The sequence below is a fragment of the Vidua macroura genome, chromosome 7 (genome assembly GCF_024509145.1).
Source record: "Vidua macroura isolate BioBank_ID:100142 chromosome 7, ASM2450914v1, whole genome shotgun sequence".
Lineage (NCBI taxonomy): Eukaryota > Metazoa > Chordata > Aves > Passeriformes > Viduidae > Vidua > Vidua macroura.
The window spans coordinates 35,781,408-35,802,163 of NC_071577.1; the positions used below are offsets into that span (position 1 = coordinate 35,781,408).

General features: G+C 36.3%; 1 protein-coding gene across 1 annotated transcript in view; it reads right to left on the reverse strand.

The window, feature by feature from the left end:
- The window catches only part of LRP1B (LDL receptor related protein 1B), a 634,437-nt gene that overhangs the window by 110,457 nt on the left and 503,224 nt on the right, over positions 1-20,756 (reverse strand). Inside the window, exons 42-51 of the mRNA XM_053982292.1 lie at positions 20,440-20,629; positions 18,339-18,543; positions 12,939-13,131; positions 11,661-11,786; positions 9,539-9,667; positions 8,081-8,200; positions 6,474-6,587; positions 6,135-6,284; positions 3,531-3,653; positions 1,679-1,798 (exon numbers count right to left, since the gene is read on the reverse strand). Coding sequence (XP_053838267.1) covers positions 1,679-1,798; positions 3,531-3,653; positions 6,135-6,284; positions 6,474-6,587; positions 8,081-8,200; positions 9,539-9,667; positions 11,661-11,786; positions 12,939-13,131; positions 18,339-18,543; positions 20,440-20,629 — 1,470 coding nt within the window. The remainder of the gene's footprint in view (positions 1-1,678; positions 1,799-3,530; positions 3,654-6,134; positions 6,285-6,473; positions 6,588-8,080; positions 8,201-9,538; positions 9,668-11,660; positions 11,787-12,938; positions 13,132-18,338; positions 18,544-20,439; positions 20,630-20,756) is intronic.

The following is a 20,756-nucleotide window of genomic DNA, read 5'->3' on the forward strand; positions in this document are numbered from 1 at the left end:
GGAGACAGTGCATTTTATACTAGTTTTAATTCGAATTTAATAAAATATTAATTTAAAAAATATTTTCTAACTTACTTATGCAAAAGAGGCAACTTTTGCTTACTTAAACTCATTTGCCATTTTTTGATATTTCTGGAATTGAACTTCATGTTAAAAAAATACTGATTTTTCTAAGACTGAAAAATCTGAAGTCATTTTGATCTCTTTTCTCCTTGCAACGGAGATCTGACTACTGTTCCTAAGAAGAAATACAGCCTTAACTCTCCCTTCATCGTACCCAGCGCAGATTTTTCCCTCTTTGAGAGAAGTTAAGTGTCCTAAATAATTAATATTTTGCCATATTTGAACAGTATAAGTTCTACCTCCACCCCTTTCATTTGCTGGTATTTCTACATCTTTGATTAAGCAACTACTTCAACAAACCAGACTTTTTTCTCTGTCTAACACTTACAGTTATCAACAATATTTTTACTGTGATTACACACTGGCAATATGGAATAAATATTGTTTGTTGAATCGACTTTAAGTAAAAGGATTTTTGAAAAGGAACATATCTTTAAATGCTAAAAGCTGAAATTTTAAAAAGAAACTTAAAATACAGAGAACAACGGAACCGATGTATAAATATCACCAAATTGTGACAGCATGACTTGACACAATGTGATTTTCTTTGGAAAAGAATTCAATACCACATTTCCAGTCCATTGAGCCCTAGAATAAACACAAAATTTTCAATTCCTTATGCACCTTGAAGAGTTTGGGAATTTGAGAGGAATATCATCCAGTATATGCTTATGGCATAGAAAATTTTAGAGGGAATAAAAGAAAGAGCTAGGGAAAAAAACAAAAAACAAAAAACCAAAAAAAAACCAACCTAAAACAAAAATACAATAACTTTAGAGTCTTTGAGCACCTGGCACTCAAATGTAAAACTCAAATGGGCTTTTATATCAAGGATAGGAAGTGGAGAACAGGCTGGCTGCCCTTTTACCCAGCTGGTTTGCCATTCATAACTTTACTGATAGTGATGCCTTAAGTTTCAGCTTTCATATTTTTCAGATTCTGTACTGCCTTAGTGTGTGACTCTGAACTTCATATAAAGTGTTAGTAAGTTCTCTTCACAGCTTAGTTAGACAAAATAATCCTTTTCCAGCCTGAGAACCAAGGACAGCATTGCAGCTTCAGGCCCCAGAAGTGTAAACACCAGCGAATTGAGGAGAGCAAACTGGGAGGATGGGACTGCATAACCTGCAGCTGTAATTGGACAATTGACCTCAATGTGCAAATGGACCAAATCTTATAAAAGTGTGACAACTCGTGACTGGTCATTCATTTTTGTGACCATTTTGGGTCCATCTTGGGCAGAGCCATGGCTGGGCTCTTGCACTGCCCAAGGTGTATCCTTTGAAGGCTTTTTAATAAATACCTACTTCATTCTTTTAACTCTGTCCAACCTCTGCTCCAGGTCAGCCTCTTTAGGCATCAAGAGAATTACATAAATCATACAGTTCCCATAAAAATTAACCTATCTGCTGGTTGGAGGGGGTTGAGGGAGGCGATCCCTCACAACCTTTGGAGACTCTGCCCTTGTTCCCTTCCCAGCCTCTGCTTTGGAACATGTGATCACCCTCATTAAGCATGATCTGACCCAACCCAGAACTGAAAAGATCCAACTCACCACAGATGGCATCGCTCTCGTCTAAACCATCTCCGCAGTCGTCCTCACCGTCGCAGGTCCACTGCTTGGAGATGCACTTGTTTGCAGAGCAAGCAAACTGATTCCAGGAGCAGGACGAATCTGGGGATGACACCAGGCCCTGCATTTGTTAGGTTGACAACATCACTGCATTCCCTGCTGTTTCAAGCACAGTTTAGGGCTTTTTGCACTGCTCCTTTCTCTCCTCCCACTTGCCATGTATTAAAACACTCCAACTCTGTGCAATCCCAGTCTTGTTATTCATCATATTATCAGTTTGTCAAGGGTTTGCATTCACCAACACATTTTCAAAAATAAACAGTGACACATTCCAAAAGACATTCCAATATTTTCAAATATTTTGTAAGTGGGATGAGGATAAATACTTTTAAAAAACTGAAGCCTAGTTTGCTTATTTAACAGATGCTACAACTACAGTGAAATGCTTTATTTGGGTAGTAGGACAGCGAGGGCACAGTTCAAATTTTCCAACCCAGCCTTCCTCCTATATTCTAGATGTTAATATGATATTTTCTAAGGATGGAGTTCTTTTTTCTCACAAGAAAAAATTCTGTGTGTTTGCTTTATGCCATTTACACCTTTCTATACATTGAAAATAAGAGCTTCTACATTTCAAAATCAGACTGCAAAATTGTCCTAAATCAACTCTATTCTTTCCTGAAAAATTCAGGTCTTGTATTTTTCCCAGGGTTCTTTCTTTAAGAATAAATCTTATTTTGTTGCAACTGATTTTGATGACAAAAAATTTTAATATTAACATTAAAAAGAATTTTAGGTAAGAAATCTGAATTTAAAGGAGAGCATTGTAACAGGTATCTCAAAATGGGCAAGAGCAATTGATAGGGAAAAAGCATTGACTTAACCCCCTTCCCTTTTGCCCACAAAAATCAGCTAATTCAGTTTGCAGTATTGTACACAAGTGTATAACACCTGGAAATATAAACACCAAGTTAAGCTTGAGAAATGTGGCCAACAGAAAAGATTCTGATTGCCACAGTGCACAGCACTTCCTAATTTCAAAGTTATGAGATTAAAATATACAATGTAAACTGCAAATCAAATATGGAAGCATGTCAGTGGGAACTGGGTCATGAAGAGAGTAATTTAAAATGTTCAGTCATGGTAAGTAAAGAAAAAAAAAACACAAAAAAAACTGAAAAAAACCCCAAAATTCAGGTTTTATTTAAAAAGGGAATAGAAAAATTTGACACTGCTTTCTGGTACAATTTCAATACAAAAATAATCCATTCAGGTAATTCATGCAAATTGAAAAGACCAGCTCTCACTAGGAGTAAAACCAACCTGCTTTGTGTATCAATTAGTTAAAATTTAAGAATCTGAAAAGATCTGAGACAGAACAGACCCTTAACCCAGTACACAGTTCATGCTGTATTTTATTTACATCACTTTTGTCCTTACTTTAAACAATTATATCTGTATAGTCTCTGATGCAAAGCAATGCCTTCTTTGAGGTTTGGGTATTTCCTGCTGGGCTCCAAATACTGATTCAAATTCAGCATATCTGTAAAACTCTTCTAATTAGAAGTTGTGAAGAATTAGTGGAATTGTTAAATATTAAAGTAATAGAAAACCCTATATATAAAGATATCCTTAAGAGAAAAAAGAAAATTAAAGGGCTTTCATTCTGGCATGAAATAGAATTTAAGGTATTGGCAGTATGAAATATTAGAGTTGAATCTTAAAACGCAGCATTAAAGACATTTTTATAGAATCTCTGAGATATGAATGCACACTTCTTTGTTTCCAAAGTGCATTAGTGACTAGAGAAATACAAATAAGACAAAATGCTCACCACAGTGCAATTCATCTACTCCGTCCTCACAGTCTTTCTGCCCATCACAAAGCCAGGTGGTCAGAATACATCTTCCACTAGGACAACCAAAATAATTTTCTTCACATGTGGGTTTGTTTTGAACTGTGATAAAATAAAGAATGTAATGTAAAATGGTCTCTACTAGTATGATTAGGAGCCTAATACATTTCTGCTAAATTTCTGAATACTGATGGACAAAGTGTTTATGTCTAAAAATGGAAAAAAAATAATTTGTGATCATAAAAAAAAAGTGATAGATAAGTAGTTTAGTGAGCTGAAATACTTATTTTTTATTTTTTTAGAGAAGAATCAGAGCACAGCTTCAAACTAAATCAAAAAGCCTAGAGAGGAAAGTAGTTCAGTTTACAGGTTTTGAGGTCAGGCAGGTCAGCATTGCTTGTTGTTTTACACCAGCTGAAGAAATTGCCCTTCTGAACTTTCTGCTGTCATTTACAAGATAATCTAATTGTGACAGTATTTTTGTCACTGGGAGAAGCCACAGATCTCATGCATGCACTGACTAACAGGAGCTACACCAGTGATACTGAAGCCAGAGGTTTAGATTTGGTCAGAAATTAAAAAGTTCTCCCCTGACTTTTTAATTTTGTTGAGATAGAAAGTAATTTAAAATTTGACTTTTATGAATAATTAAGAAACCAGGTGTGAGGAAAGAAAACATGCCACATGTAGAGTTCCATGATGCAAGCAGAAATATTAGTCTAATAACAGCTTATTTTCAAAATCTTAAGCAAGGTCCTGGGAAAACCCAGGATGGAATTTCAAGCACTGGAGACCACTGAAACTCTGTGCCATGATTTTCATTATTCTCTCAGTGCACTGGATTTCTTTTCAGCCTCATCTCTTTTGAAAGGAAAGGTAAAGTAAACATTTATGGCTTCTACAGCTGTATGAATGCAAAAAAACCCAAAATAACTAAAGAAAGAAGTGGAACATCTGTGATGACTTGGTAGATATTAAGGATTCCCTAAGCATAGCTACCTTCCATGAATATTTTGCTGTAATTTTCTGTAAGAACAGTGACACTGAACCAAACTGCTAATGGGAATTGCAATATTCATAACAGAAACAACACTCAAAAACTTAATGTGCCAGAGCTGGTCAGTTTTGAATGAAATGGCAAAGGAAATCGCATGTAGGCTGAGTGGGAATGGTATTGCTTCCAAGTAAAGGGAGGAATGATCCAGGCAATTAGTCACACATTAAAATGATGGAACATTTTGGCACGCATTTGGAATTCAGAGAGAAGTAATACAAATAAATGGACAATGGAATAAAATGCACATTAGTGTACTTATGCAACATTACTTTACAGAAGCTGTAGCACACTGCTCTCAACGTTTTCCGTAGTATGGAAAAAAAACCCTTTCTTTGTCTAAAAATACAGCAAAAATTAAGCTATTTTGACCTTAAAGAAAATAAATTCTACATAATTAAGAGAAAATCTAGAGAATGTAGAGAATAGAATGGAAACTCTAAGTTAATATGCATCTATTTTATAGGATGGAAGTTCTTAATGACAGGTTGGCTGTCAGTACTGCTGAAGTCTCAGATTCCTCTGGATCCTGGTAATATTTTTGTCAATAAATTTGGCACAATAAATATGAGAATTCTAACAGAGCCTTCTGGTGACACAATAGGATTATCACATAGGAAAAGATAACATTAAATGGAAAGAATCAGATTATGTCCACTACTATGCAAAAGTTTGATGGCATCGAACAATGTAAATTAGTAGTTTTAATTTTACAAATGAATAAAATTTATTATGTACTTAATATTTACTTTTATTTAACACTAATTCTTAGAGGAAGGAGAGTTACTGGTCAACAGGAGGTTCATTTCCCTCTAGAATTAATTAATTATAAAAAGAAATAGAAATTTAAAAAGTTTTCATGTTGTACTTAGTATTATCAAACTCAAATGAGGGGTTCTGGATAAAAATGGAGCAAACACAGAAATGCCCTCCTTCATTAGTTAAGAATTTAATTTATGACTAATTCATTGGTTAACATTAAATAGAACCCCAGTCCTATGTCTGGGGCTCAAGTTATCATGATCTCTTTCTCCTGGCTGCTATCACAAAAGCAATAACCCTGGATTCTACCCTTGCAGCCTATTCCAACAAATAAAAGAGAAAGTAAAACAAGTCAGCATGAAAAGAAATACCACCCACTAAAGCAGTAGCTAATAAAAGTTCCTGAGTGGTTATGTTGATGCTTGATGAGCTTGACATTTTAATGACTCATGTTTTACTCAAATAAAAATGATAAATGGCAGGCCTAACCTGGAGGAAACAGAAAGCTAGACATTACAGTTTGCTTCAGAAAAAAAAAGTCAGTATTCATTGTAATAATTTGCATAATCCCAGGAAACACAAAATAAAGGTGAATAAACTGCATTCAACATTGTAATAATCTCCATGGTAAATAAATCAGTATTGACCAAATAAACATTTTGCAACATCATGAGAAACTCTCCCTCCCCATACAGGACATTTTATCTTTGTTTAAGAGGTAAATTAATGTTTTGAGTTGGTTTTTTAAATTTTTTTTTTACAGTTACCTGGGCATTTTAATTCATCTGTATAATCTCCGCAGTCATTAGACCCATCACAAATCCATTCTGGCAGTATACAGAGGGAAGTTGAATTACAGCTGATAAATCCTGAAGATTTTATCCCAAGTTTATAGAAGTAAGCACAGTTTGTATTATCTGGAAAGAGACAGAAAATTACCACACACCTAACAGAGCCTGAGAGCCTCAACATTTAATTTTCACGTTGGGCTCAAGGAGCCCATGCAGGTGTTGGAATCCCAAGCAGCAACACCCAGGAATGAACTGCTCCATAACAAGGAATAATCAGGGAGCAGCTGCTGGGAGGCAGCACGAACACAAACTCACTGCAGTTCTTTTCATCCGAGGCATCTGCACAGTCAATGATCTGGTTGCACTGCGCTGATTTCCCGACGCAAACCCCATCTGCGCAGCGGAATTCTGCCGGGGCGCACGCCGAGTCTGCAACATATGGTTATAAAGGATGTAAATTTGTGTGCTAAACACACTCTTCAGATGCACATCAGACACATGATGATGCTTAAGCCTTCTGCCTTTCAGAATGAGGCATTCAGAACACACTGTACCTTCCAGCAGACATATGATTTGGAGTTTATTACACCTTCTAAGTTGCTAATTTTTTTAATTTATTTTTTTTAGCCTAAGAGTGTCTCTAGGTAATTCAATTCATTTTGGGATGATCAATTGTCCTGGTTTTGCACAATTGCAGATTTCCCTTGGTGGCAGCTATTTGTGAAAAAATTGTGAGTGACAAGAGAACTGTTTTTTTTTCTTGTGGAGAAGTCTCCAGAATGTTAACAAGAGGGACTTCTTTCCTTAAGTGAACTGAAGAAAGACTTTTCTAGAAGTGGTAAACTTACTGAAATTTTAGGTTTTGTTTCTTTACATTGCCAGTGGGAAAGAAAAAGTTGTGGGGGGAGGAGAATTGCTCTAAAGGTTTTGTTCTGATTCTTATTACTCTTTTAGTTACCGTTAGTAAATTTTTCTTTATAACCTTTTAAAGTTTTGAGCCTGCTTTGCCTTTCTCCTAATCCTACCTCACAGCAGGAAGTGATTGACCAGCACTGAACCCACCACACTCATTGGAAATCTCAAAATTGGCAAAATCTCAAATTAGGGAACCAAAACCACTACATGAAATTGGTGTTTCCTCCTGGTTTCGAACTGAAACTGCCACATCATCATTTGAGGGAGGAAGAAGCATTTTCAGGATCATCTGTGAATCTCTCAGATTTATTTCTCGTAAGACCAGTTTGGGGTTCTTGCCTATATGTTTTTCCCTCCACTTATATTTAGATAAATGATTAAAAATAATTTGGTGCCTTCAAAAAATGCTTGTTACTACAGCTATTCAGCTTTTAGTTATAAATCTCGTGGAATAATATCCCTGCCAACCTTTCTGAATTGTAACTAAGGATTTGTGTGGTCTGCTTGCTGGTCTATATGCATTGGCTGTTGCACAGATATAAATATTCATGTTAAAAGATATAAATCAAAAAACAATTCTGATATGAAGAGAAGAACAATTCTTGGAAGCTTTGCAAAGGCCACGGACACTGCCATGCATCTGAGAAGCAGAGAAATAGAGCATTTGCTGCTTCAGAGAAGAAGCACATGCAGAGAAATCACCATCTTTCAATCTGTCTGCAGTACAATTACTCTCTCATTACTTCACAGAAGATACAGCACCTGTATTTTATATTTTATACATATAAAACATAAAATATTAAATGCATAATGCACATGTATATGTTGTATTTTATAGCCAAAACCACTCTCCTTCTAGAAGACTGTAGGTGCAAACCAAAATCAGCCTTTGCATCAATCCCATCGTATGACTAAATCACACATTATTTTCCAGCTACTCCTATTTGCATAATGAGTATTTACAAAGCAATATTCCAAAATCGCCTTGGAAATAAAATGCCATTTACCTTTGCAGTCAAATTCATCAGAGTTGTCACCACAGTCATTGGCACCATCACAGACTTTGTCACTGGGAACACAGCGGCGATTGGAGCACGGCTTGAAGCCCTTCCGACAGCCTCTGTTTTCTGGGAAGTTAAATACCAGCTCATGATTGGATTGACACCTCACGAAAACAGCCTTACCCTCAATCCAAACAAATGTTCCAGAACAATATTTTAATTGATGATGCATTCCAAGCTACAGGAAAAAAAACTTCAGAAATTGTTCATCTATTATGCAGCATAACTTGGACTGATAAAGGGATAAAGAGCAATAAATAAAACCATGATGAGAAAGAATGACCAAAAAAAAGAAAAAAAGAAAAAGGGTGGCCTAATTCCCAGCTTTCATTACCTTGGTACAAAATGCCCATGTACCTAAAATGCATTTGTTTTGACACGCTTGTTTGGGGAGACTGTTTGCATGTGGCATCACAAAGAATGAAGTATACCAAATTTGGCCTAAACCAAAACAGGAATAAATGGAGAAAAAAACAATAACAAATATTAGCAGAGAGGTTTCTGGATTTATGAGCACCAATACCAACAGCGTTCTGCTCAAGAACATTATTGAAGACTGAATTTTGCATATAATGATATGTTTGAAAATTCAGGACTGATTTACTGAAGCCCTAATTATTGCAGAAGTCACAATAATAATGTTCACTGCATTAGTTAATCAAAATAATGAGTCCAGCACTCTGTTCTTTATCAGATTCAGAAAGCAACATCCTGTATATGACCTAGTGCACGAAAGGACTCCAGTTCTTTCAGGTTTTTTCTCCAATGTGTAGGAAAATATTTGGTACAGTTGATTTAAATGAGGCAAGGTGTTCACTGTCACACTGTGTCCGTCATAAATTATGTGGCAAATCCATGGAAAGACAAATTGTTGGTTCTCAGAATTACAGAATCATGGAATGGGTTTGAAGGGACCTTAAAAATCATCTCCTTCCACCCCACTCCACACCTTTTACTATCCCAGGCTGCTCCAAGACCTGTCCAATTTGGCCTTGGACACTTCTGGGGATGGGGCAACCACAGCTGCTCTGGGTAACAAATGTTGTATTTATCAATCTATAAATTTAATAACTAGCATTTATATATTTTACATTACTGTACAATAAGGTATCTTCCATCTTTAAAAAAGCAGTTAGCCATGTTTTTCTTTATTTTTGTTCTAGACAGAAACATGAGAACATCTGAGATGCTTTTTATTAAATATGTCAGTTGATACATGAAGTTTGGAAGAAAAAAATATTTTCAGGTAATTTTTTCCATGTCATGTCAAGGTTTTCTTAATGTGTGTTGGCATTTTCTTCCTGGCCATCTTGGCCGAGCACTTGGTGTGAATAAGAGGAAGCAATCTAAGTATGTATAACACCAAAACGACAACAGGAAGGTGAAAGATCTGGAAATACTCACCACAGTAGAAAAGTTTCTCATCAGACTTGTCCTTACAGTGAGCAATGCCATCGCAGGTCAGCTGATAATCAATGCATTCACCGTTCCCACATTCAAACTCTGAATAGATGTTGCAAGTAGAATTTTTACCTAAAAATAAACCACATTAACATGTAATTTTTAAAAGCTTTTATAAGTACTGAAAATGAGAAAATATGCTGGCTGCATTTCAATTTTGACCTACATGAATTTTGAATTTACGGTTTTGAGTACAAAACAGTAAAACACACCATGGCATCAGAACTTAAAAGCTTCTACAAAGAGAACCTGTAAAAGAAAATACATTGACAAATATCCATGAAGGAACATGTAGTGGAACTATTCACAAGCACTCATTCTGATAAGAACTTTGGAACTACTGTGCTCAGCTTCCTTCTACTCACCCATGCCTTCCCAACCCCCAGCTTGATTGATACAGCCTAAACCCCAAGGCACAAAACCTGCTGCTTCCATTTTACTTTTTTCTTTTATTCACAGAAACCCTCCCCTTCTCATCTAGTGGATGTTTTATGTATTATTTTAGAAGACAACCAGGTGCATGTTTAAAATTTTTCCTCTTTTACTTAAAAAACAAAAACATTTCACAAATTAGACACAACAATTTGGTCATGAACTTTAGGATAAGTCATACATCTGCTTCATGAGCATGGTTCTAAGAAAAATATCAATGTGAAAAGAAACAAGGAGCATTTAGGACAACTCAAGAAGAAGAAAATGGGGAAATTATATCCAATTGTTATGCTTCTTTCTTGTTTCCATTATAAGCACTTCAGCACAAATTCAGGAAGAACCAATGTCTGCTATATGCAATAGCCAAGCCAATATAAAATGAAAATATTTCTTGATTTGATTGAAACATGAAGAAAAAGTGCTGAAAACAGATTCTGAACAAGGTGAGATCTGGTCTTGAATATGATTTATTTAGTCCTTTACATTTGAAGTATTTTTATCTCCTTTCCCTCCATTTTCTAGCATTGTATTGAGAATAATTATCAATTACATTTGTAGTTCATCTAGTTCAGCATCTTAGACTGCAATCTTTAGAAAAAAATGAAAATAATAAAAGTATATATAGTATAACCTGCCCTCAGTTTGAGTCTAACTGGACACCCTTGTAGAGATTGCTTCAAACTCCATCTTGCAGAAAGAAAGAATTTTAAATGCCTTTCAAATGGTTTCTTTGATGGCATGTAAGTAGTCAGAGTAGTCATTACCCATATCATCATCACTCCCTCTTAGAATTTCACTGAAGCTTTGTCTCAAGACTCTTGACTGGCAGTAAGTTATACAGCCTAATTACACTGTGAAAGGACAGTTAATTCCTTTTCTCAGCTGGAATTGCTAACTTTCAATTTTATTGAGTATCACTTGCAATTCTGTTATGAAGAAAGGAACTTTTGATCTCAAAGCTAAACTCTAGTCTGTCTTGTCTCCATCCTTTATGTGCTACTCTACCCCATCATTTAATGTCTTTTTTTTTTTTTCCTGATAGCTGAGATCAACATTTCCTGCAAACACTCTACAGAATAATTTAGAAGATTAAATCTTATTTCATGTCCTAGATGACAATTTAAACATGATTTTACATAAGAGCAATTTTAAAAGTTGTGATGTATTTGGAAAATAGAAATGCCATATAATTATAAAATAAATTGTTAGGCATGTGAATTAATCTGCTGAACCTCTCTCACTTCCACTGCCAATCACAGGTTTGACAACACAGAGATAGGTGAGAAAGTGCTTTAATTAAGGTTCAGCTTCAGTAGCTTATCCCACATAACTCTGGGGAAGGATACACACAGACATTTCTATATCAGCAGTAATTGTGATAAATACGTAAAAATCCTATTAATAAGAAACAGTATCCCACTACCATAATAGGAGTTTAAGGAGAGTATGAACACTTTTTAACCCCCCAAAGGACTTACAAGACAAAAGAGTTAAAAGCCTGGTTTGTGCTGAATTGCCAGATCAATTTTTACAGTATACCGAAGAAATAAAATTAATGGCTTGGGCCAACTGTCCTATGAAAGCCAAGTGCCTCACAGCACAGAAAAGCATTGTGTCAGCCACCATTACTTACTCACACATCTGTTATCATCTATCAGGACTCTGTCCCCTCTGCACGAGCAGTTCACTCGTCCATCAGGCGTCAGAAGGCACAAATCATGGCAGCCTCCATTCATTTGTGCACAGGGAGATAACTCACCTGGAAGACAAACAACAAGAGATGAACTCTTATTTTATTAAATTTGCTTCAATGGCCAATGTCTTTGAGAGAGCAGAAGTCACCATATCTCAAATTCATGGGCAATTGATTCGGGTTTTATCAGTCAGATGAAAATGTCAGCATCCCTCAGATGCTGGCATGCTAAAGATAAACAAACACCTGAAAAATAATAATTTTAAAAACCTGCAACTTTCAAAACTGCAGAAATTTGACAGGAAAGTATTTAGCTGCTATCCACTGAGCTCTGCGCACATTCTGAATAATGCTTATTTACTTGGTGCCCTGGGTTGTAAGATATGTGTGTATACTATTTGACATCTGTCAGAGGTGGGGCAGTTATCTCCTGTTAGCTGGGCAGTTTTCTTTATCATTTCCACAAACCAATCCTCCCTCCAGGAGATCTCTTCTGTTCATGGGCCAGTGAGTGTCCCTGCATGAGGTGATAAAGTTCCATCATCCCATTGAGAGATGCTCCGCCCAGGGGGAAGGGCCAAGCATTCCTACCTGGATACAATCTGACATCTGGAACACCACAGCAGCCTTTGCCCACTGCGTTCCCAGAGGAGCAGCTTTCTTTCACTGGATTCCCAGAGGAAGATCAGGCCCATCTCCACCACCACTGGACCTTCAGAGGAAAACTTTACCCTTCTCTAGGATCCCTCCTCCAGCAGAGCCACAGCTGGCACTGCAGGAGGGCTGAGCCACCATTTCAATTGGACTGCTACCAACACCCTGACCCAAAGGGTGTCAGGTCATGTTCTGAATCTGTCAGTGCTTTTGTTTATTTTTTTGGTTTGTTTTTTTTTTTGTTTGTACTATTGCATTTGTATTTAAATTTTCCTATTAAAGAACTGTTATCCTATTCCCATATCTTTGCCTGAGAGCCCCTTCATTTCAAAATTATAATAATTGGGAGGGAGGGGGTTTACATTTTCCATTTCAAGGAAGGCTCCTGCCTTCCTTAGCAGACACCTGTCTTTTCAAACAAAGACACATGGGAAAAGGTTATACCCCATCTTTTCTTAATGAAAGAATTTATGAAACACCATATAAACTTTTAACTCAGCTAAAACTAAGTAAAATCCCTGAAATGAATGATGTTGGCATTAAGAAAACTGCTTTGTAGCTTACAACTGTTGGTGTCGTTGGCAACAGCGATGATTCCCATGGGCTGGTGCGGGATGTCAGAGCGCAGAACTTTGGTGTCTCCCCCCGTGTATTTGCTGGAACGCAGGATGGCTCTCCTCACTCCATCTGACCAGAAGATGTACTCGTCATACACAGCCAGGCTGAGGAAAGTGCCTGGGCCAGACTTGACAATGACCTAAAATGCAAAAGTGCAGAAAAGGAACAGGAGAGGAAGTGCTGTCACTGAATGAGAAGATTTTAAAGTGCAAACTGTGACTCCCATCACGTTAGGCAAAACACTTAATACTTTTATACCTTCAGCACCTGGGGAAATGAGATAACAGCACTTAAAATATGTTAAAAGGATGCCACAGGCATCCAAATTTCAGAAAATCAGGCATCTGTTCCTTAATTAAAAAAAAACACAGTTTATCTAAATGTGCCTGTAAAAATACCTACTCAACACTTTACCTGCTTAATAGCTCCAAAAGAAGAGAGAGAAGGTTCTTTCAGCATGGGTCAAAGTCTAAAAATTCAGTCTTAGGAACCAAAGTTTTTCAGTCTTTAGGCAATGAAGTGCTTTAGAACTGAGAAACTTGACCCTAGACAATAAATGTTTCATGTTTCCCAATTCAGAAAAAAAAATCTCACCATAGTAATAACTAATTTAAAACCTAGAAGGAAAAATGAATTGAAGGTCACTATCTAATAAAATAATAAAAAAAAATCTAGAAATACAATGAATTTGATCCTAATCCAAACCATGCCTCCTGTAAAATATTTGTATATGTTCTTTCTTTCCATATATCAGAATTAAAAATTTCACATGAACAGTTTCCCTTCTGAAGAATCTGATGAATTTATACCAGAGTTTTAGTTGAAAGTTTAATTTCGGCTGAACAGAATTACTGGAAGGGGGTTAACATTTCTCCATTAGATAATGGACATAAAAAATACTCTTACTATTTTTATTGAATTGTTCTAGGTTTCTATGTGAAAAAATAGTAAGTTATGTATAAAGTGGGAACAGTTCTCACCCAGGTTATGAAAAAAAAAAAAAACAAAACAACCCTGTGTCTATGTGCTACTTATCATAGGGAAATTGGGATAAAACTAGAAAAATAATATCCCTTAACATATCTACTTAGATCACCATGGTTTTCCATCTGCTTTGTGTGCTTTATCACCTTTCCCAGAGGGAGTTTATAACAACAATGAGATTTCATGGAAATCTCCGTGAATCAGCAATCCTTTGTGCTTGCAAGGGGATGCTTTGTGACAGCTCTTTAAAAAAGGCTGGAATGAGAACGGAGTAGTAATAGTCAATCCCATATTTAATTATTAAAAAAATTCATTGTGGTTGTGTAGGAAGTCTTTCCCTCCATATAACAAATGCACCTACTATACAGGACATCCAAATTTAATTTTGTGAAACACAAGCTCCCAGTTTTGATATTGCAGCTATGCCTTGGAGACTAAGAAGGTGCCCCAGTTCTGCAGGATTCAATACCAAGGGATGCTCCAAGTTTCTTCCCACCTGTGCCATTTCAGGGTATCTCAACAACCTGCTAACATAAATAATTCTTGTCCTGTGCACAGCAGCATTCCTGTCCATGTTTAAATTCACTGATACAGACAGAATGTCAAAATTGCTTACATTAATCAGATAATTATAACAAATTCTACTTCACTATGCACATCATGTATTGTTGCATATTTTAAAGAGAGTTGGACAGTAAATCATTTTACCCAGGAAAGATTTTTTTCCCCATGATAAGTATCCTAAAAAAACAACTTTTCTCTACCCAACATTTTTCCAGAATGAAAAGTATTAAAAGATAAATGGGAATAAATTAATGGGGAAAGATTTCTTCTCTAACTGTGCAAATTTCCAGTAAGACACTTTTCATAATACACTCTTAAAAGCTTGCAGTATTTATATTCAGACATTTCAGGGGGGGAAAAAATAAAAATCATTAATGTTTCTAAAAGATCTTTATGAAATCTGGCCATGCAGATTTTGCAGCCCCATATTCTTCTCTGTGATAGTGTGATACTGTCCCAGTTGGAACAATTCTATTGTTAAAACCAGGACTAAAGCGCTGCCCTGCTCAGGTTTTTGTGCTGCGGAGCACTGTCCTAATTTATCTCAGATTCTAACAATGGAATGTAAATTCACCACAGAGCTGATCATTGCTGTTCGGCCTTGGGAGAGCTGAGGTCCAAATACAGTGTCACAAAACCAAATGGTTTTTTTCACTATTGCTCATTGTATTTCATTTCCTGGGGTCACTGTATTATGTCACAGCCCTATACAAGGACACTGGTTTTATTCAAGCAACCAAAATAAAGACTTCATATTTCTATCAGCTTTTGGCCACCTTTACAACCCTTTGAAATTCTAACTTATATAATAACACTGACAGTTGTGACAATATTTTATTTCTATTTTTTAATTTCTATTTTTTTAAAGCTAAATTTATACTAAAACTTGCAACAACCCAAGTACAATTTTAAAACTTTAAGGAATCATGAAAAGACATCCCTACCATCCCTTCCATCTGCAAGAGTGGAAGTCAGACACATCCAAGAGCACATCCCATGTTTTAATAGTAAATGATATCAAAGCTCAGTTACATAAGATATTTCAAGCCCTAAGTAACAGATGAAAATTTTTCTCTGGTTTCTCTGGTTTTTCATAAATGCACAGCCAAACCTAAAGCTTGCACTTCTGCTGTGGACTGAAGCTATCTGATAAAATGTAATTGAATAAAACAGAAGTTGAACACCAACTGTGGAACTTCTTGAATTGCGTTAATACAGAAATTCAATAGAATAAAAACAAACACCCTAGAAACTGGAAGTTACAATTACTGGCAGGTTGCATTTACATGAAGGTTACAATTACCAGAAACACCTCTAAACCCATATTGATTTTAACAATCACGCCTATAGGTCTTCAAAATTATAACTGAGAATACAAAAATTCCACTTGGATATTAAAAAAATAACTGTTTACAGGAAGTTATTGATGTTTCTAGTTTTTCACATGTAAAATATAACAAAATACTTAACACTGAAGAAGAAAAGGAAAAAGAAATCAAAGTAGCTCATGATTTATTAGAAAAATAAGTCCAAAACTTGAAATCAGCTTTATTTGCTGTTGGCTCTGTTTCTTTGTTAAAAGAAAGAAAAAAAAAAAAAAAAAAAAAAAAGTTGTAATTAAAGCACTAAGCAGCTAAAACCAGGTGTGGCCATAATATAAAATCCAAGTAAGGGCAGGAGAAAAAATGGAAGAAAATGGGAAAGATTTATGGAAAAAAAAAGAAACCAAAAAAACCCCACACTTCTATTCTTAAACCAAAAGATCTGACAGAATAGAACAAAAAATGTTAAAAATCCAACCCCATAAAAACTTTATATTTTCTAAGCAATAAGGAACAACAGTAACAAAAGTCTTCCAAACTTGAAAGAGTATTCTTGAAACCAAATACTGGTATTAAAATATCAGCTCAACACAAAAATCAATAAACCCTTACAATCCACTTTAAAGAGTCAGTTCAATATTGCTAAATGATTTTCTCCTAATTCATTGTACTAGATTATTGTGGTGAGCAGAATGAAGAAAGAAGCTGCTATCTGGAAGGAAATTCATTACATTACCATTAGCCTTTCATGTTCTGCTACCCAATTTCTACCCTTGTTAACCTAACTGGAACCAGAGAGCAATGAAGCAGAGATACTGGGGATAGGGAAATTTGATTTTTGATGGGTTGTTCAGGACTGAACACCCCGAAGAATCTGAGATCACCAGAAGAATGGACCAATCATAACCTGCATTGATGTCAGAGAAATCCAAGATCTCATCCAGATGGACAGCACATGGGCAAAGTAAAACAGCTGCTCTGGAAATATTTTTCTCTAGGTTAATAATAGAGTTAACAGGCTGGATTCTGGCATTGCTTGTGCCAGTAAAAATGCATCTACAGCGTGATCAGCCACTCTGCTGAAGTGCTGCTAGAGGCCAAGCAGCCTGATGGGCTTTTCCTTCTGCCGTAACAATCCTCATCTAAGTAATGCAGGAAGAGTGAGAACCCAGATCAGTGCTTGTGACAACAGAATCAACTGATTATCCCACAACAGGTATTGGTGTAACACACAGAGCTCCCAAAAACCCTTCAGAAGAGAGTGCTGGACTCAGATTACTGTGTACATGAGTTTTTTTTTTACTGCAATGGAGAAGAAGAGGTAAATTGTCAGAAAGCCAAACCAAGAGGCAAGGCACAGAAAAATTTGAAGTTTCAATGTTGAAAAATCACTGAGAAAACTCAATGATCATTTTCTTCTTGCTGCTGCAAAATGAAAGTCAAAGACCTGATCAAAAAAGTAGTATTTCAGTAATGGTTTCTGTAACTAAGTGGCATCATGTCCTACTTCATGTCTGTGATGCCTATTTTGTGACACCTTATGCAAAGATAAACTATTTAATCACAATCTACTAATTACTTTGTATTTCTGTTTTGTGTTAACAAGTATATAGTCAGAGAGTGAAAACTTCAGATTCCATTTGGTTGGTTTGCCAAGTTTCTGATACAGTTACTGCATCTGCAAGCATTAGTGAGCTGTGGTCAATGTTTATAGAAGGAAAACAAAAGGAAAAAGGAAAAGCACATGCCTGTCCATGCTGACTGTATTTCAGTTCTGCTCTTACAAGCTTGGCTCTCCTATTTCATTCTGAAAAAAATATTTGTCTAAAAATAGTGTGTGGAACTTCTGGATAAGATTCCAAAAAGCCATATAATTTTCATTTAAGATGAAAAAAATATTTCAAAGCTCATATATTGCATATGAAGCAGTTTTAAAAAGTTAATAGTTATCAAAGGGGGATGATGCACACTCTCTTGTAAAGCTGGGAATTGAGTACAAGCCAGAACATGCCCTTCATTCATTATATCCTGAACTTTGGGAGGTACAAAATCCCTGAAATGAAGATTTCATGAAATATGAGAAATGTAGGGCTAAAGATGTAACAAATCCACAAGCACAGATCAACTGCCTTCAGCACATTCCTAGTAAATGATCTGCTTGAGCTGAAACTAAAAGAGTGTTCAAGGACCAAAGTATATAACGATGAAAGACTAATGGAGAGCAGTTCAATATCTGAAAATGTATAGTTAGAAAATATTAGAAATAAGATTTGAGTAACACTTAAGCATTACACAAAAGAAATTCTGAGCAAATTGAGCATTATTTGTATTTCAATAGAGTTAAAAGTCTAATATACAACTAACACTAGGAGAAAATTAGGCAATTATTAATCTTTCTGTAAAAATTTCATTTTGAAGATGCTAATGAATGTAAACAAACCTACAATGAGTATGCACAGGATTTTTTTTTACTTACATATCTTTGTGATCCATCATATTCACACCTCTCAATTTTTCCCAAGCTGCCATCTGAAAAGTAAAGTTTCTCTGCCCTGTGATCAATGGTGAGTCCATTTGGTGTCAGGATATCAGTGCTAATGATAACTTGGGCATTTTTGCCTGAGAGGGTGGATCTCATGATGCTTGGGAGCTGCTCATTCCAGTTAGTCCAAAACATTAAGCTGTATTAAAATCAAAATAACAAACAAAACCATAAGATACATTTTATAATTTAATTCTCTATGAAATGAGCAACAGAGAAAAAAACCCAAATGCCTTCATAAACAACTCTGAATGACATCTATAAATAATTGTGATAATCAATAGTAAATAAGAAAATGCAACAGCCTATAAATAAATTATATATATAAATTATAGCAGTTTTGTAGTTCATTAATTTGTATAGGAGTACAATTTTCTTCTCTTACAGATCTGTTCAATCCTGATCTTGTCTCTATACTAATTTACCATTAGAGAGAGATACAAGCTGTGTAATGATAGAAACTTAATTCAGCTAATGTGTGTATTAGTAATATTTAACAGTGAAATTAATCTGCAGCTTCTCCCATGTTAGAGCTGTAATAGACACCCAAGGACTGATGTGCAGAGAGTTGATAATGGGAAGAAAAGGACCTTAATGTGCTCTACAGGAGGCTCAGTCAGCCCCTTGTTGCTGTTACCAATGACAGAAAATGTTATGGACCGGGCTGCTGATGGAATTCTAATCCATGGACTGACAGAACCTGCCCCTCCTCTCACTGCAATCTCCATCAGAGCTTTGGGGTTTATTGGTGGTACCTTGGTAATTGCATTTTACAGTGCAGCATAAACTCTTGATTGCATTAACGGAATATGAAATCACACATGGAAATATTCTCCGGTATTCATGCAGCTTTGTACACTCAGCTAACACAACTTAAAAATAGAATTTAATATGGCAGAAATGTTCCCCAACTTCCCCAAAACACAGAGACAGTTACAAGAAGTAGAAAAAGAAGGCTGTCTTTCTCCTAGAATTAACGGAGAAAATTTAAAGTACCTCAAATGTGTAAGACACTGAAGTAAAAATAAAAATCCTCTCACTAATACAGTACTTTTGAGAGTCGCAGGAAGGAACTAAATTAGACTTTGCATGATTTTGTCCATTGTTACATACAACACTGATTTCTGTGATAAACACATGGGCCTCTATGCTGCACACAAGAAACTCAGACTTCTTTTTGTAAGTGCTTAAATTAATTTTGGATTTTTTTTTTAACTTAAGCAGTAAGAGTGATGATGTCTTGTGAAGGCTGACCTTGGCCTGACCTCAGCCTAGAAGGCTGAGCTAAAAAATAAACTAGGGATTTATTAGGAGGCCTCAAAGGATCCACCTTGGGCAGCACAAGAGCTCAGCCAGGGCTACACCCAAGATGCACCAAAATGGTCACAAAATGGGCAACCAGTGATGGGGTCTCACACTTTTACAAGTTTTGGCCCATTTGTATATTGGAGTTAATTGTCCAGTTCCAGCTTTAGCCCATGAAGTCCCATCCTTCTTGTTTTTCTCTCTTCAGTCTACATTGTTTATGCTCTTAGGCCTGAGATTTGGATCATTTGTCCTTGGTCCCCAGCTAGAGAAGGAATTGTTTTGTCTCCCTGCTCTGTGAAGAGAGCTCACCATGCCTTAAAACAAAGCTCAGAACTACACACTAAAGCAGCACAGAATCTGAAAAACATAAAAGTTAAAACCTGAGGCATCTGTGATACATCTGAGAAAACGACCACTCAATAATTTGTGTTTAGCTCACTCTTAAGAAAAGCAGCTTGAACTTTTTTTTTACATTCCATGAAAATGCAATGATTATTTGATCTGAAGCATAAGAACATATAAAATATTGAATCTTACTTCTGCAACTTCTTTATAAGAGCAAGACAACAAAAGATACCAACAATAAAACATGTTAACATTTGCCTCCTAAACGGAGAAATCTAATCAACCTTTGTAGGGTTCAGCAACATTGGCTGACTGAAAGAAATGTTGCTTGACTTGACAGCAGGCAAGAATTAGGATTTGCAGGAGAGATGTTAACACCTACTTTTGGCACTCATCCAGGGCCAGCACATGGGGATGGTCGTCCTCAGCCATGGTGATGACGGCCTCGCGGTTGAACGCCCCGCGGCGCCGCTGGTCCACGCTGTGCCTGGTGATGGAGGACGTGGTGGAGCTGGTCCAGTACAGAGTGTCCCAAGCTCTGTGATAAGCCAGGCCTTCCACCGACCCGACATCTGCAAGATATGGTGACAGAGCAAATCAAACTCCTGCTAACGGGCTTGTTTTGTTCTTCCTCAGAGCTTATCCTGAAGACTAACAGGGTTCAGTTATTTCAGCTTATTGTTATTTTTATCATTTCTT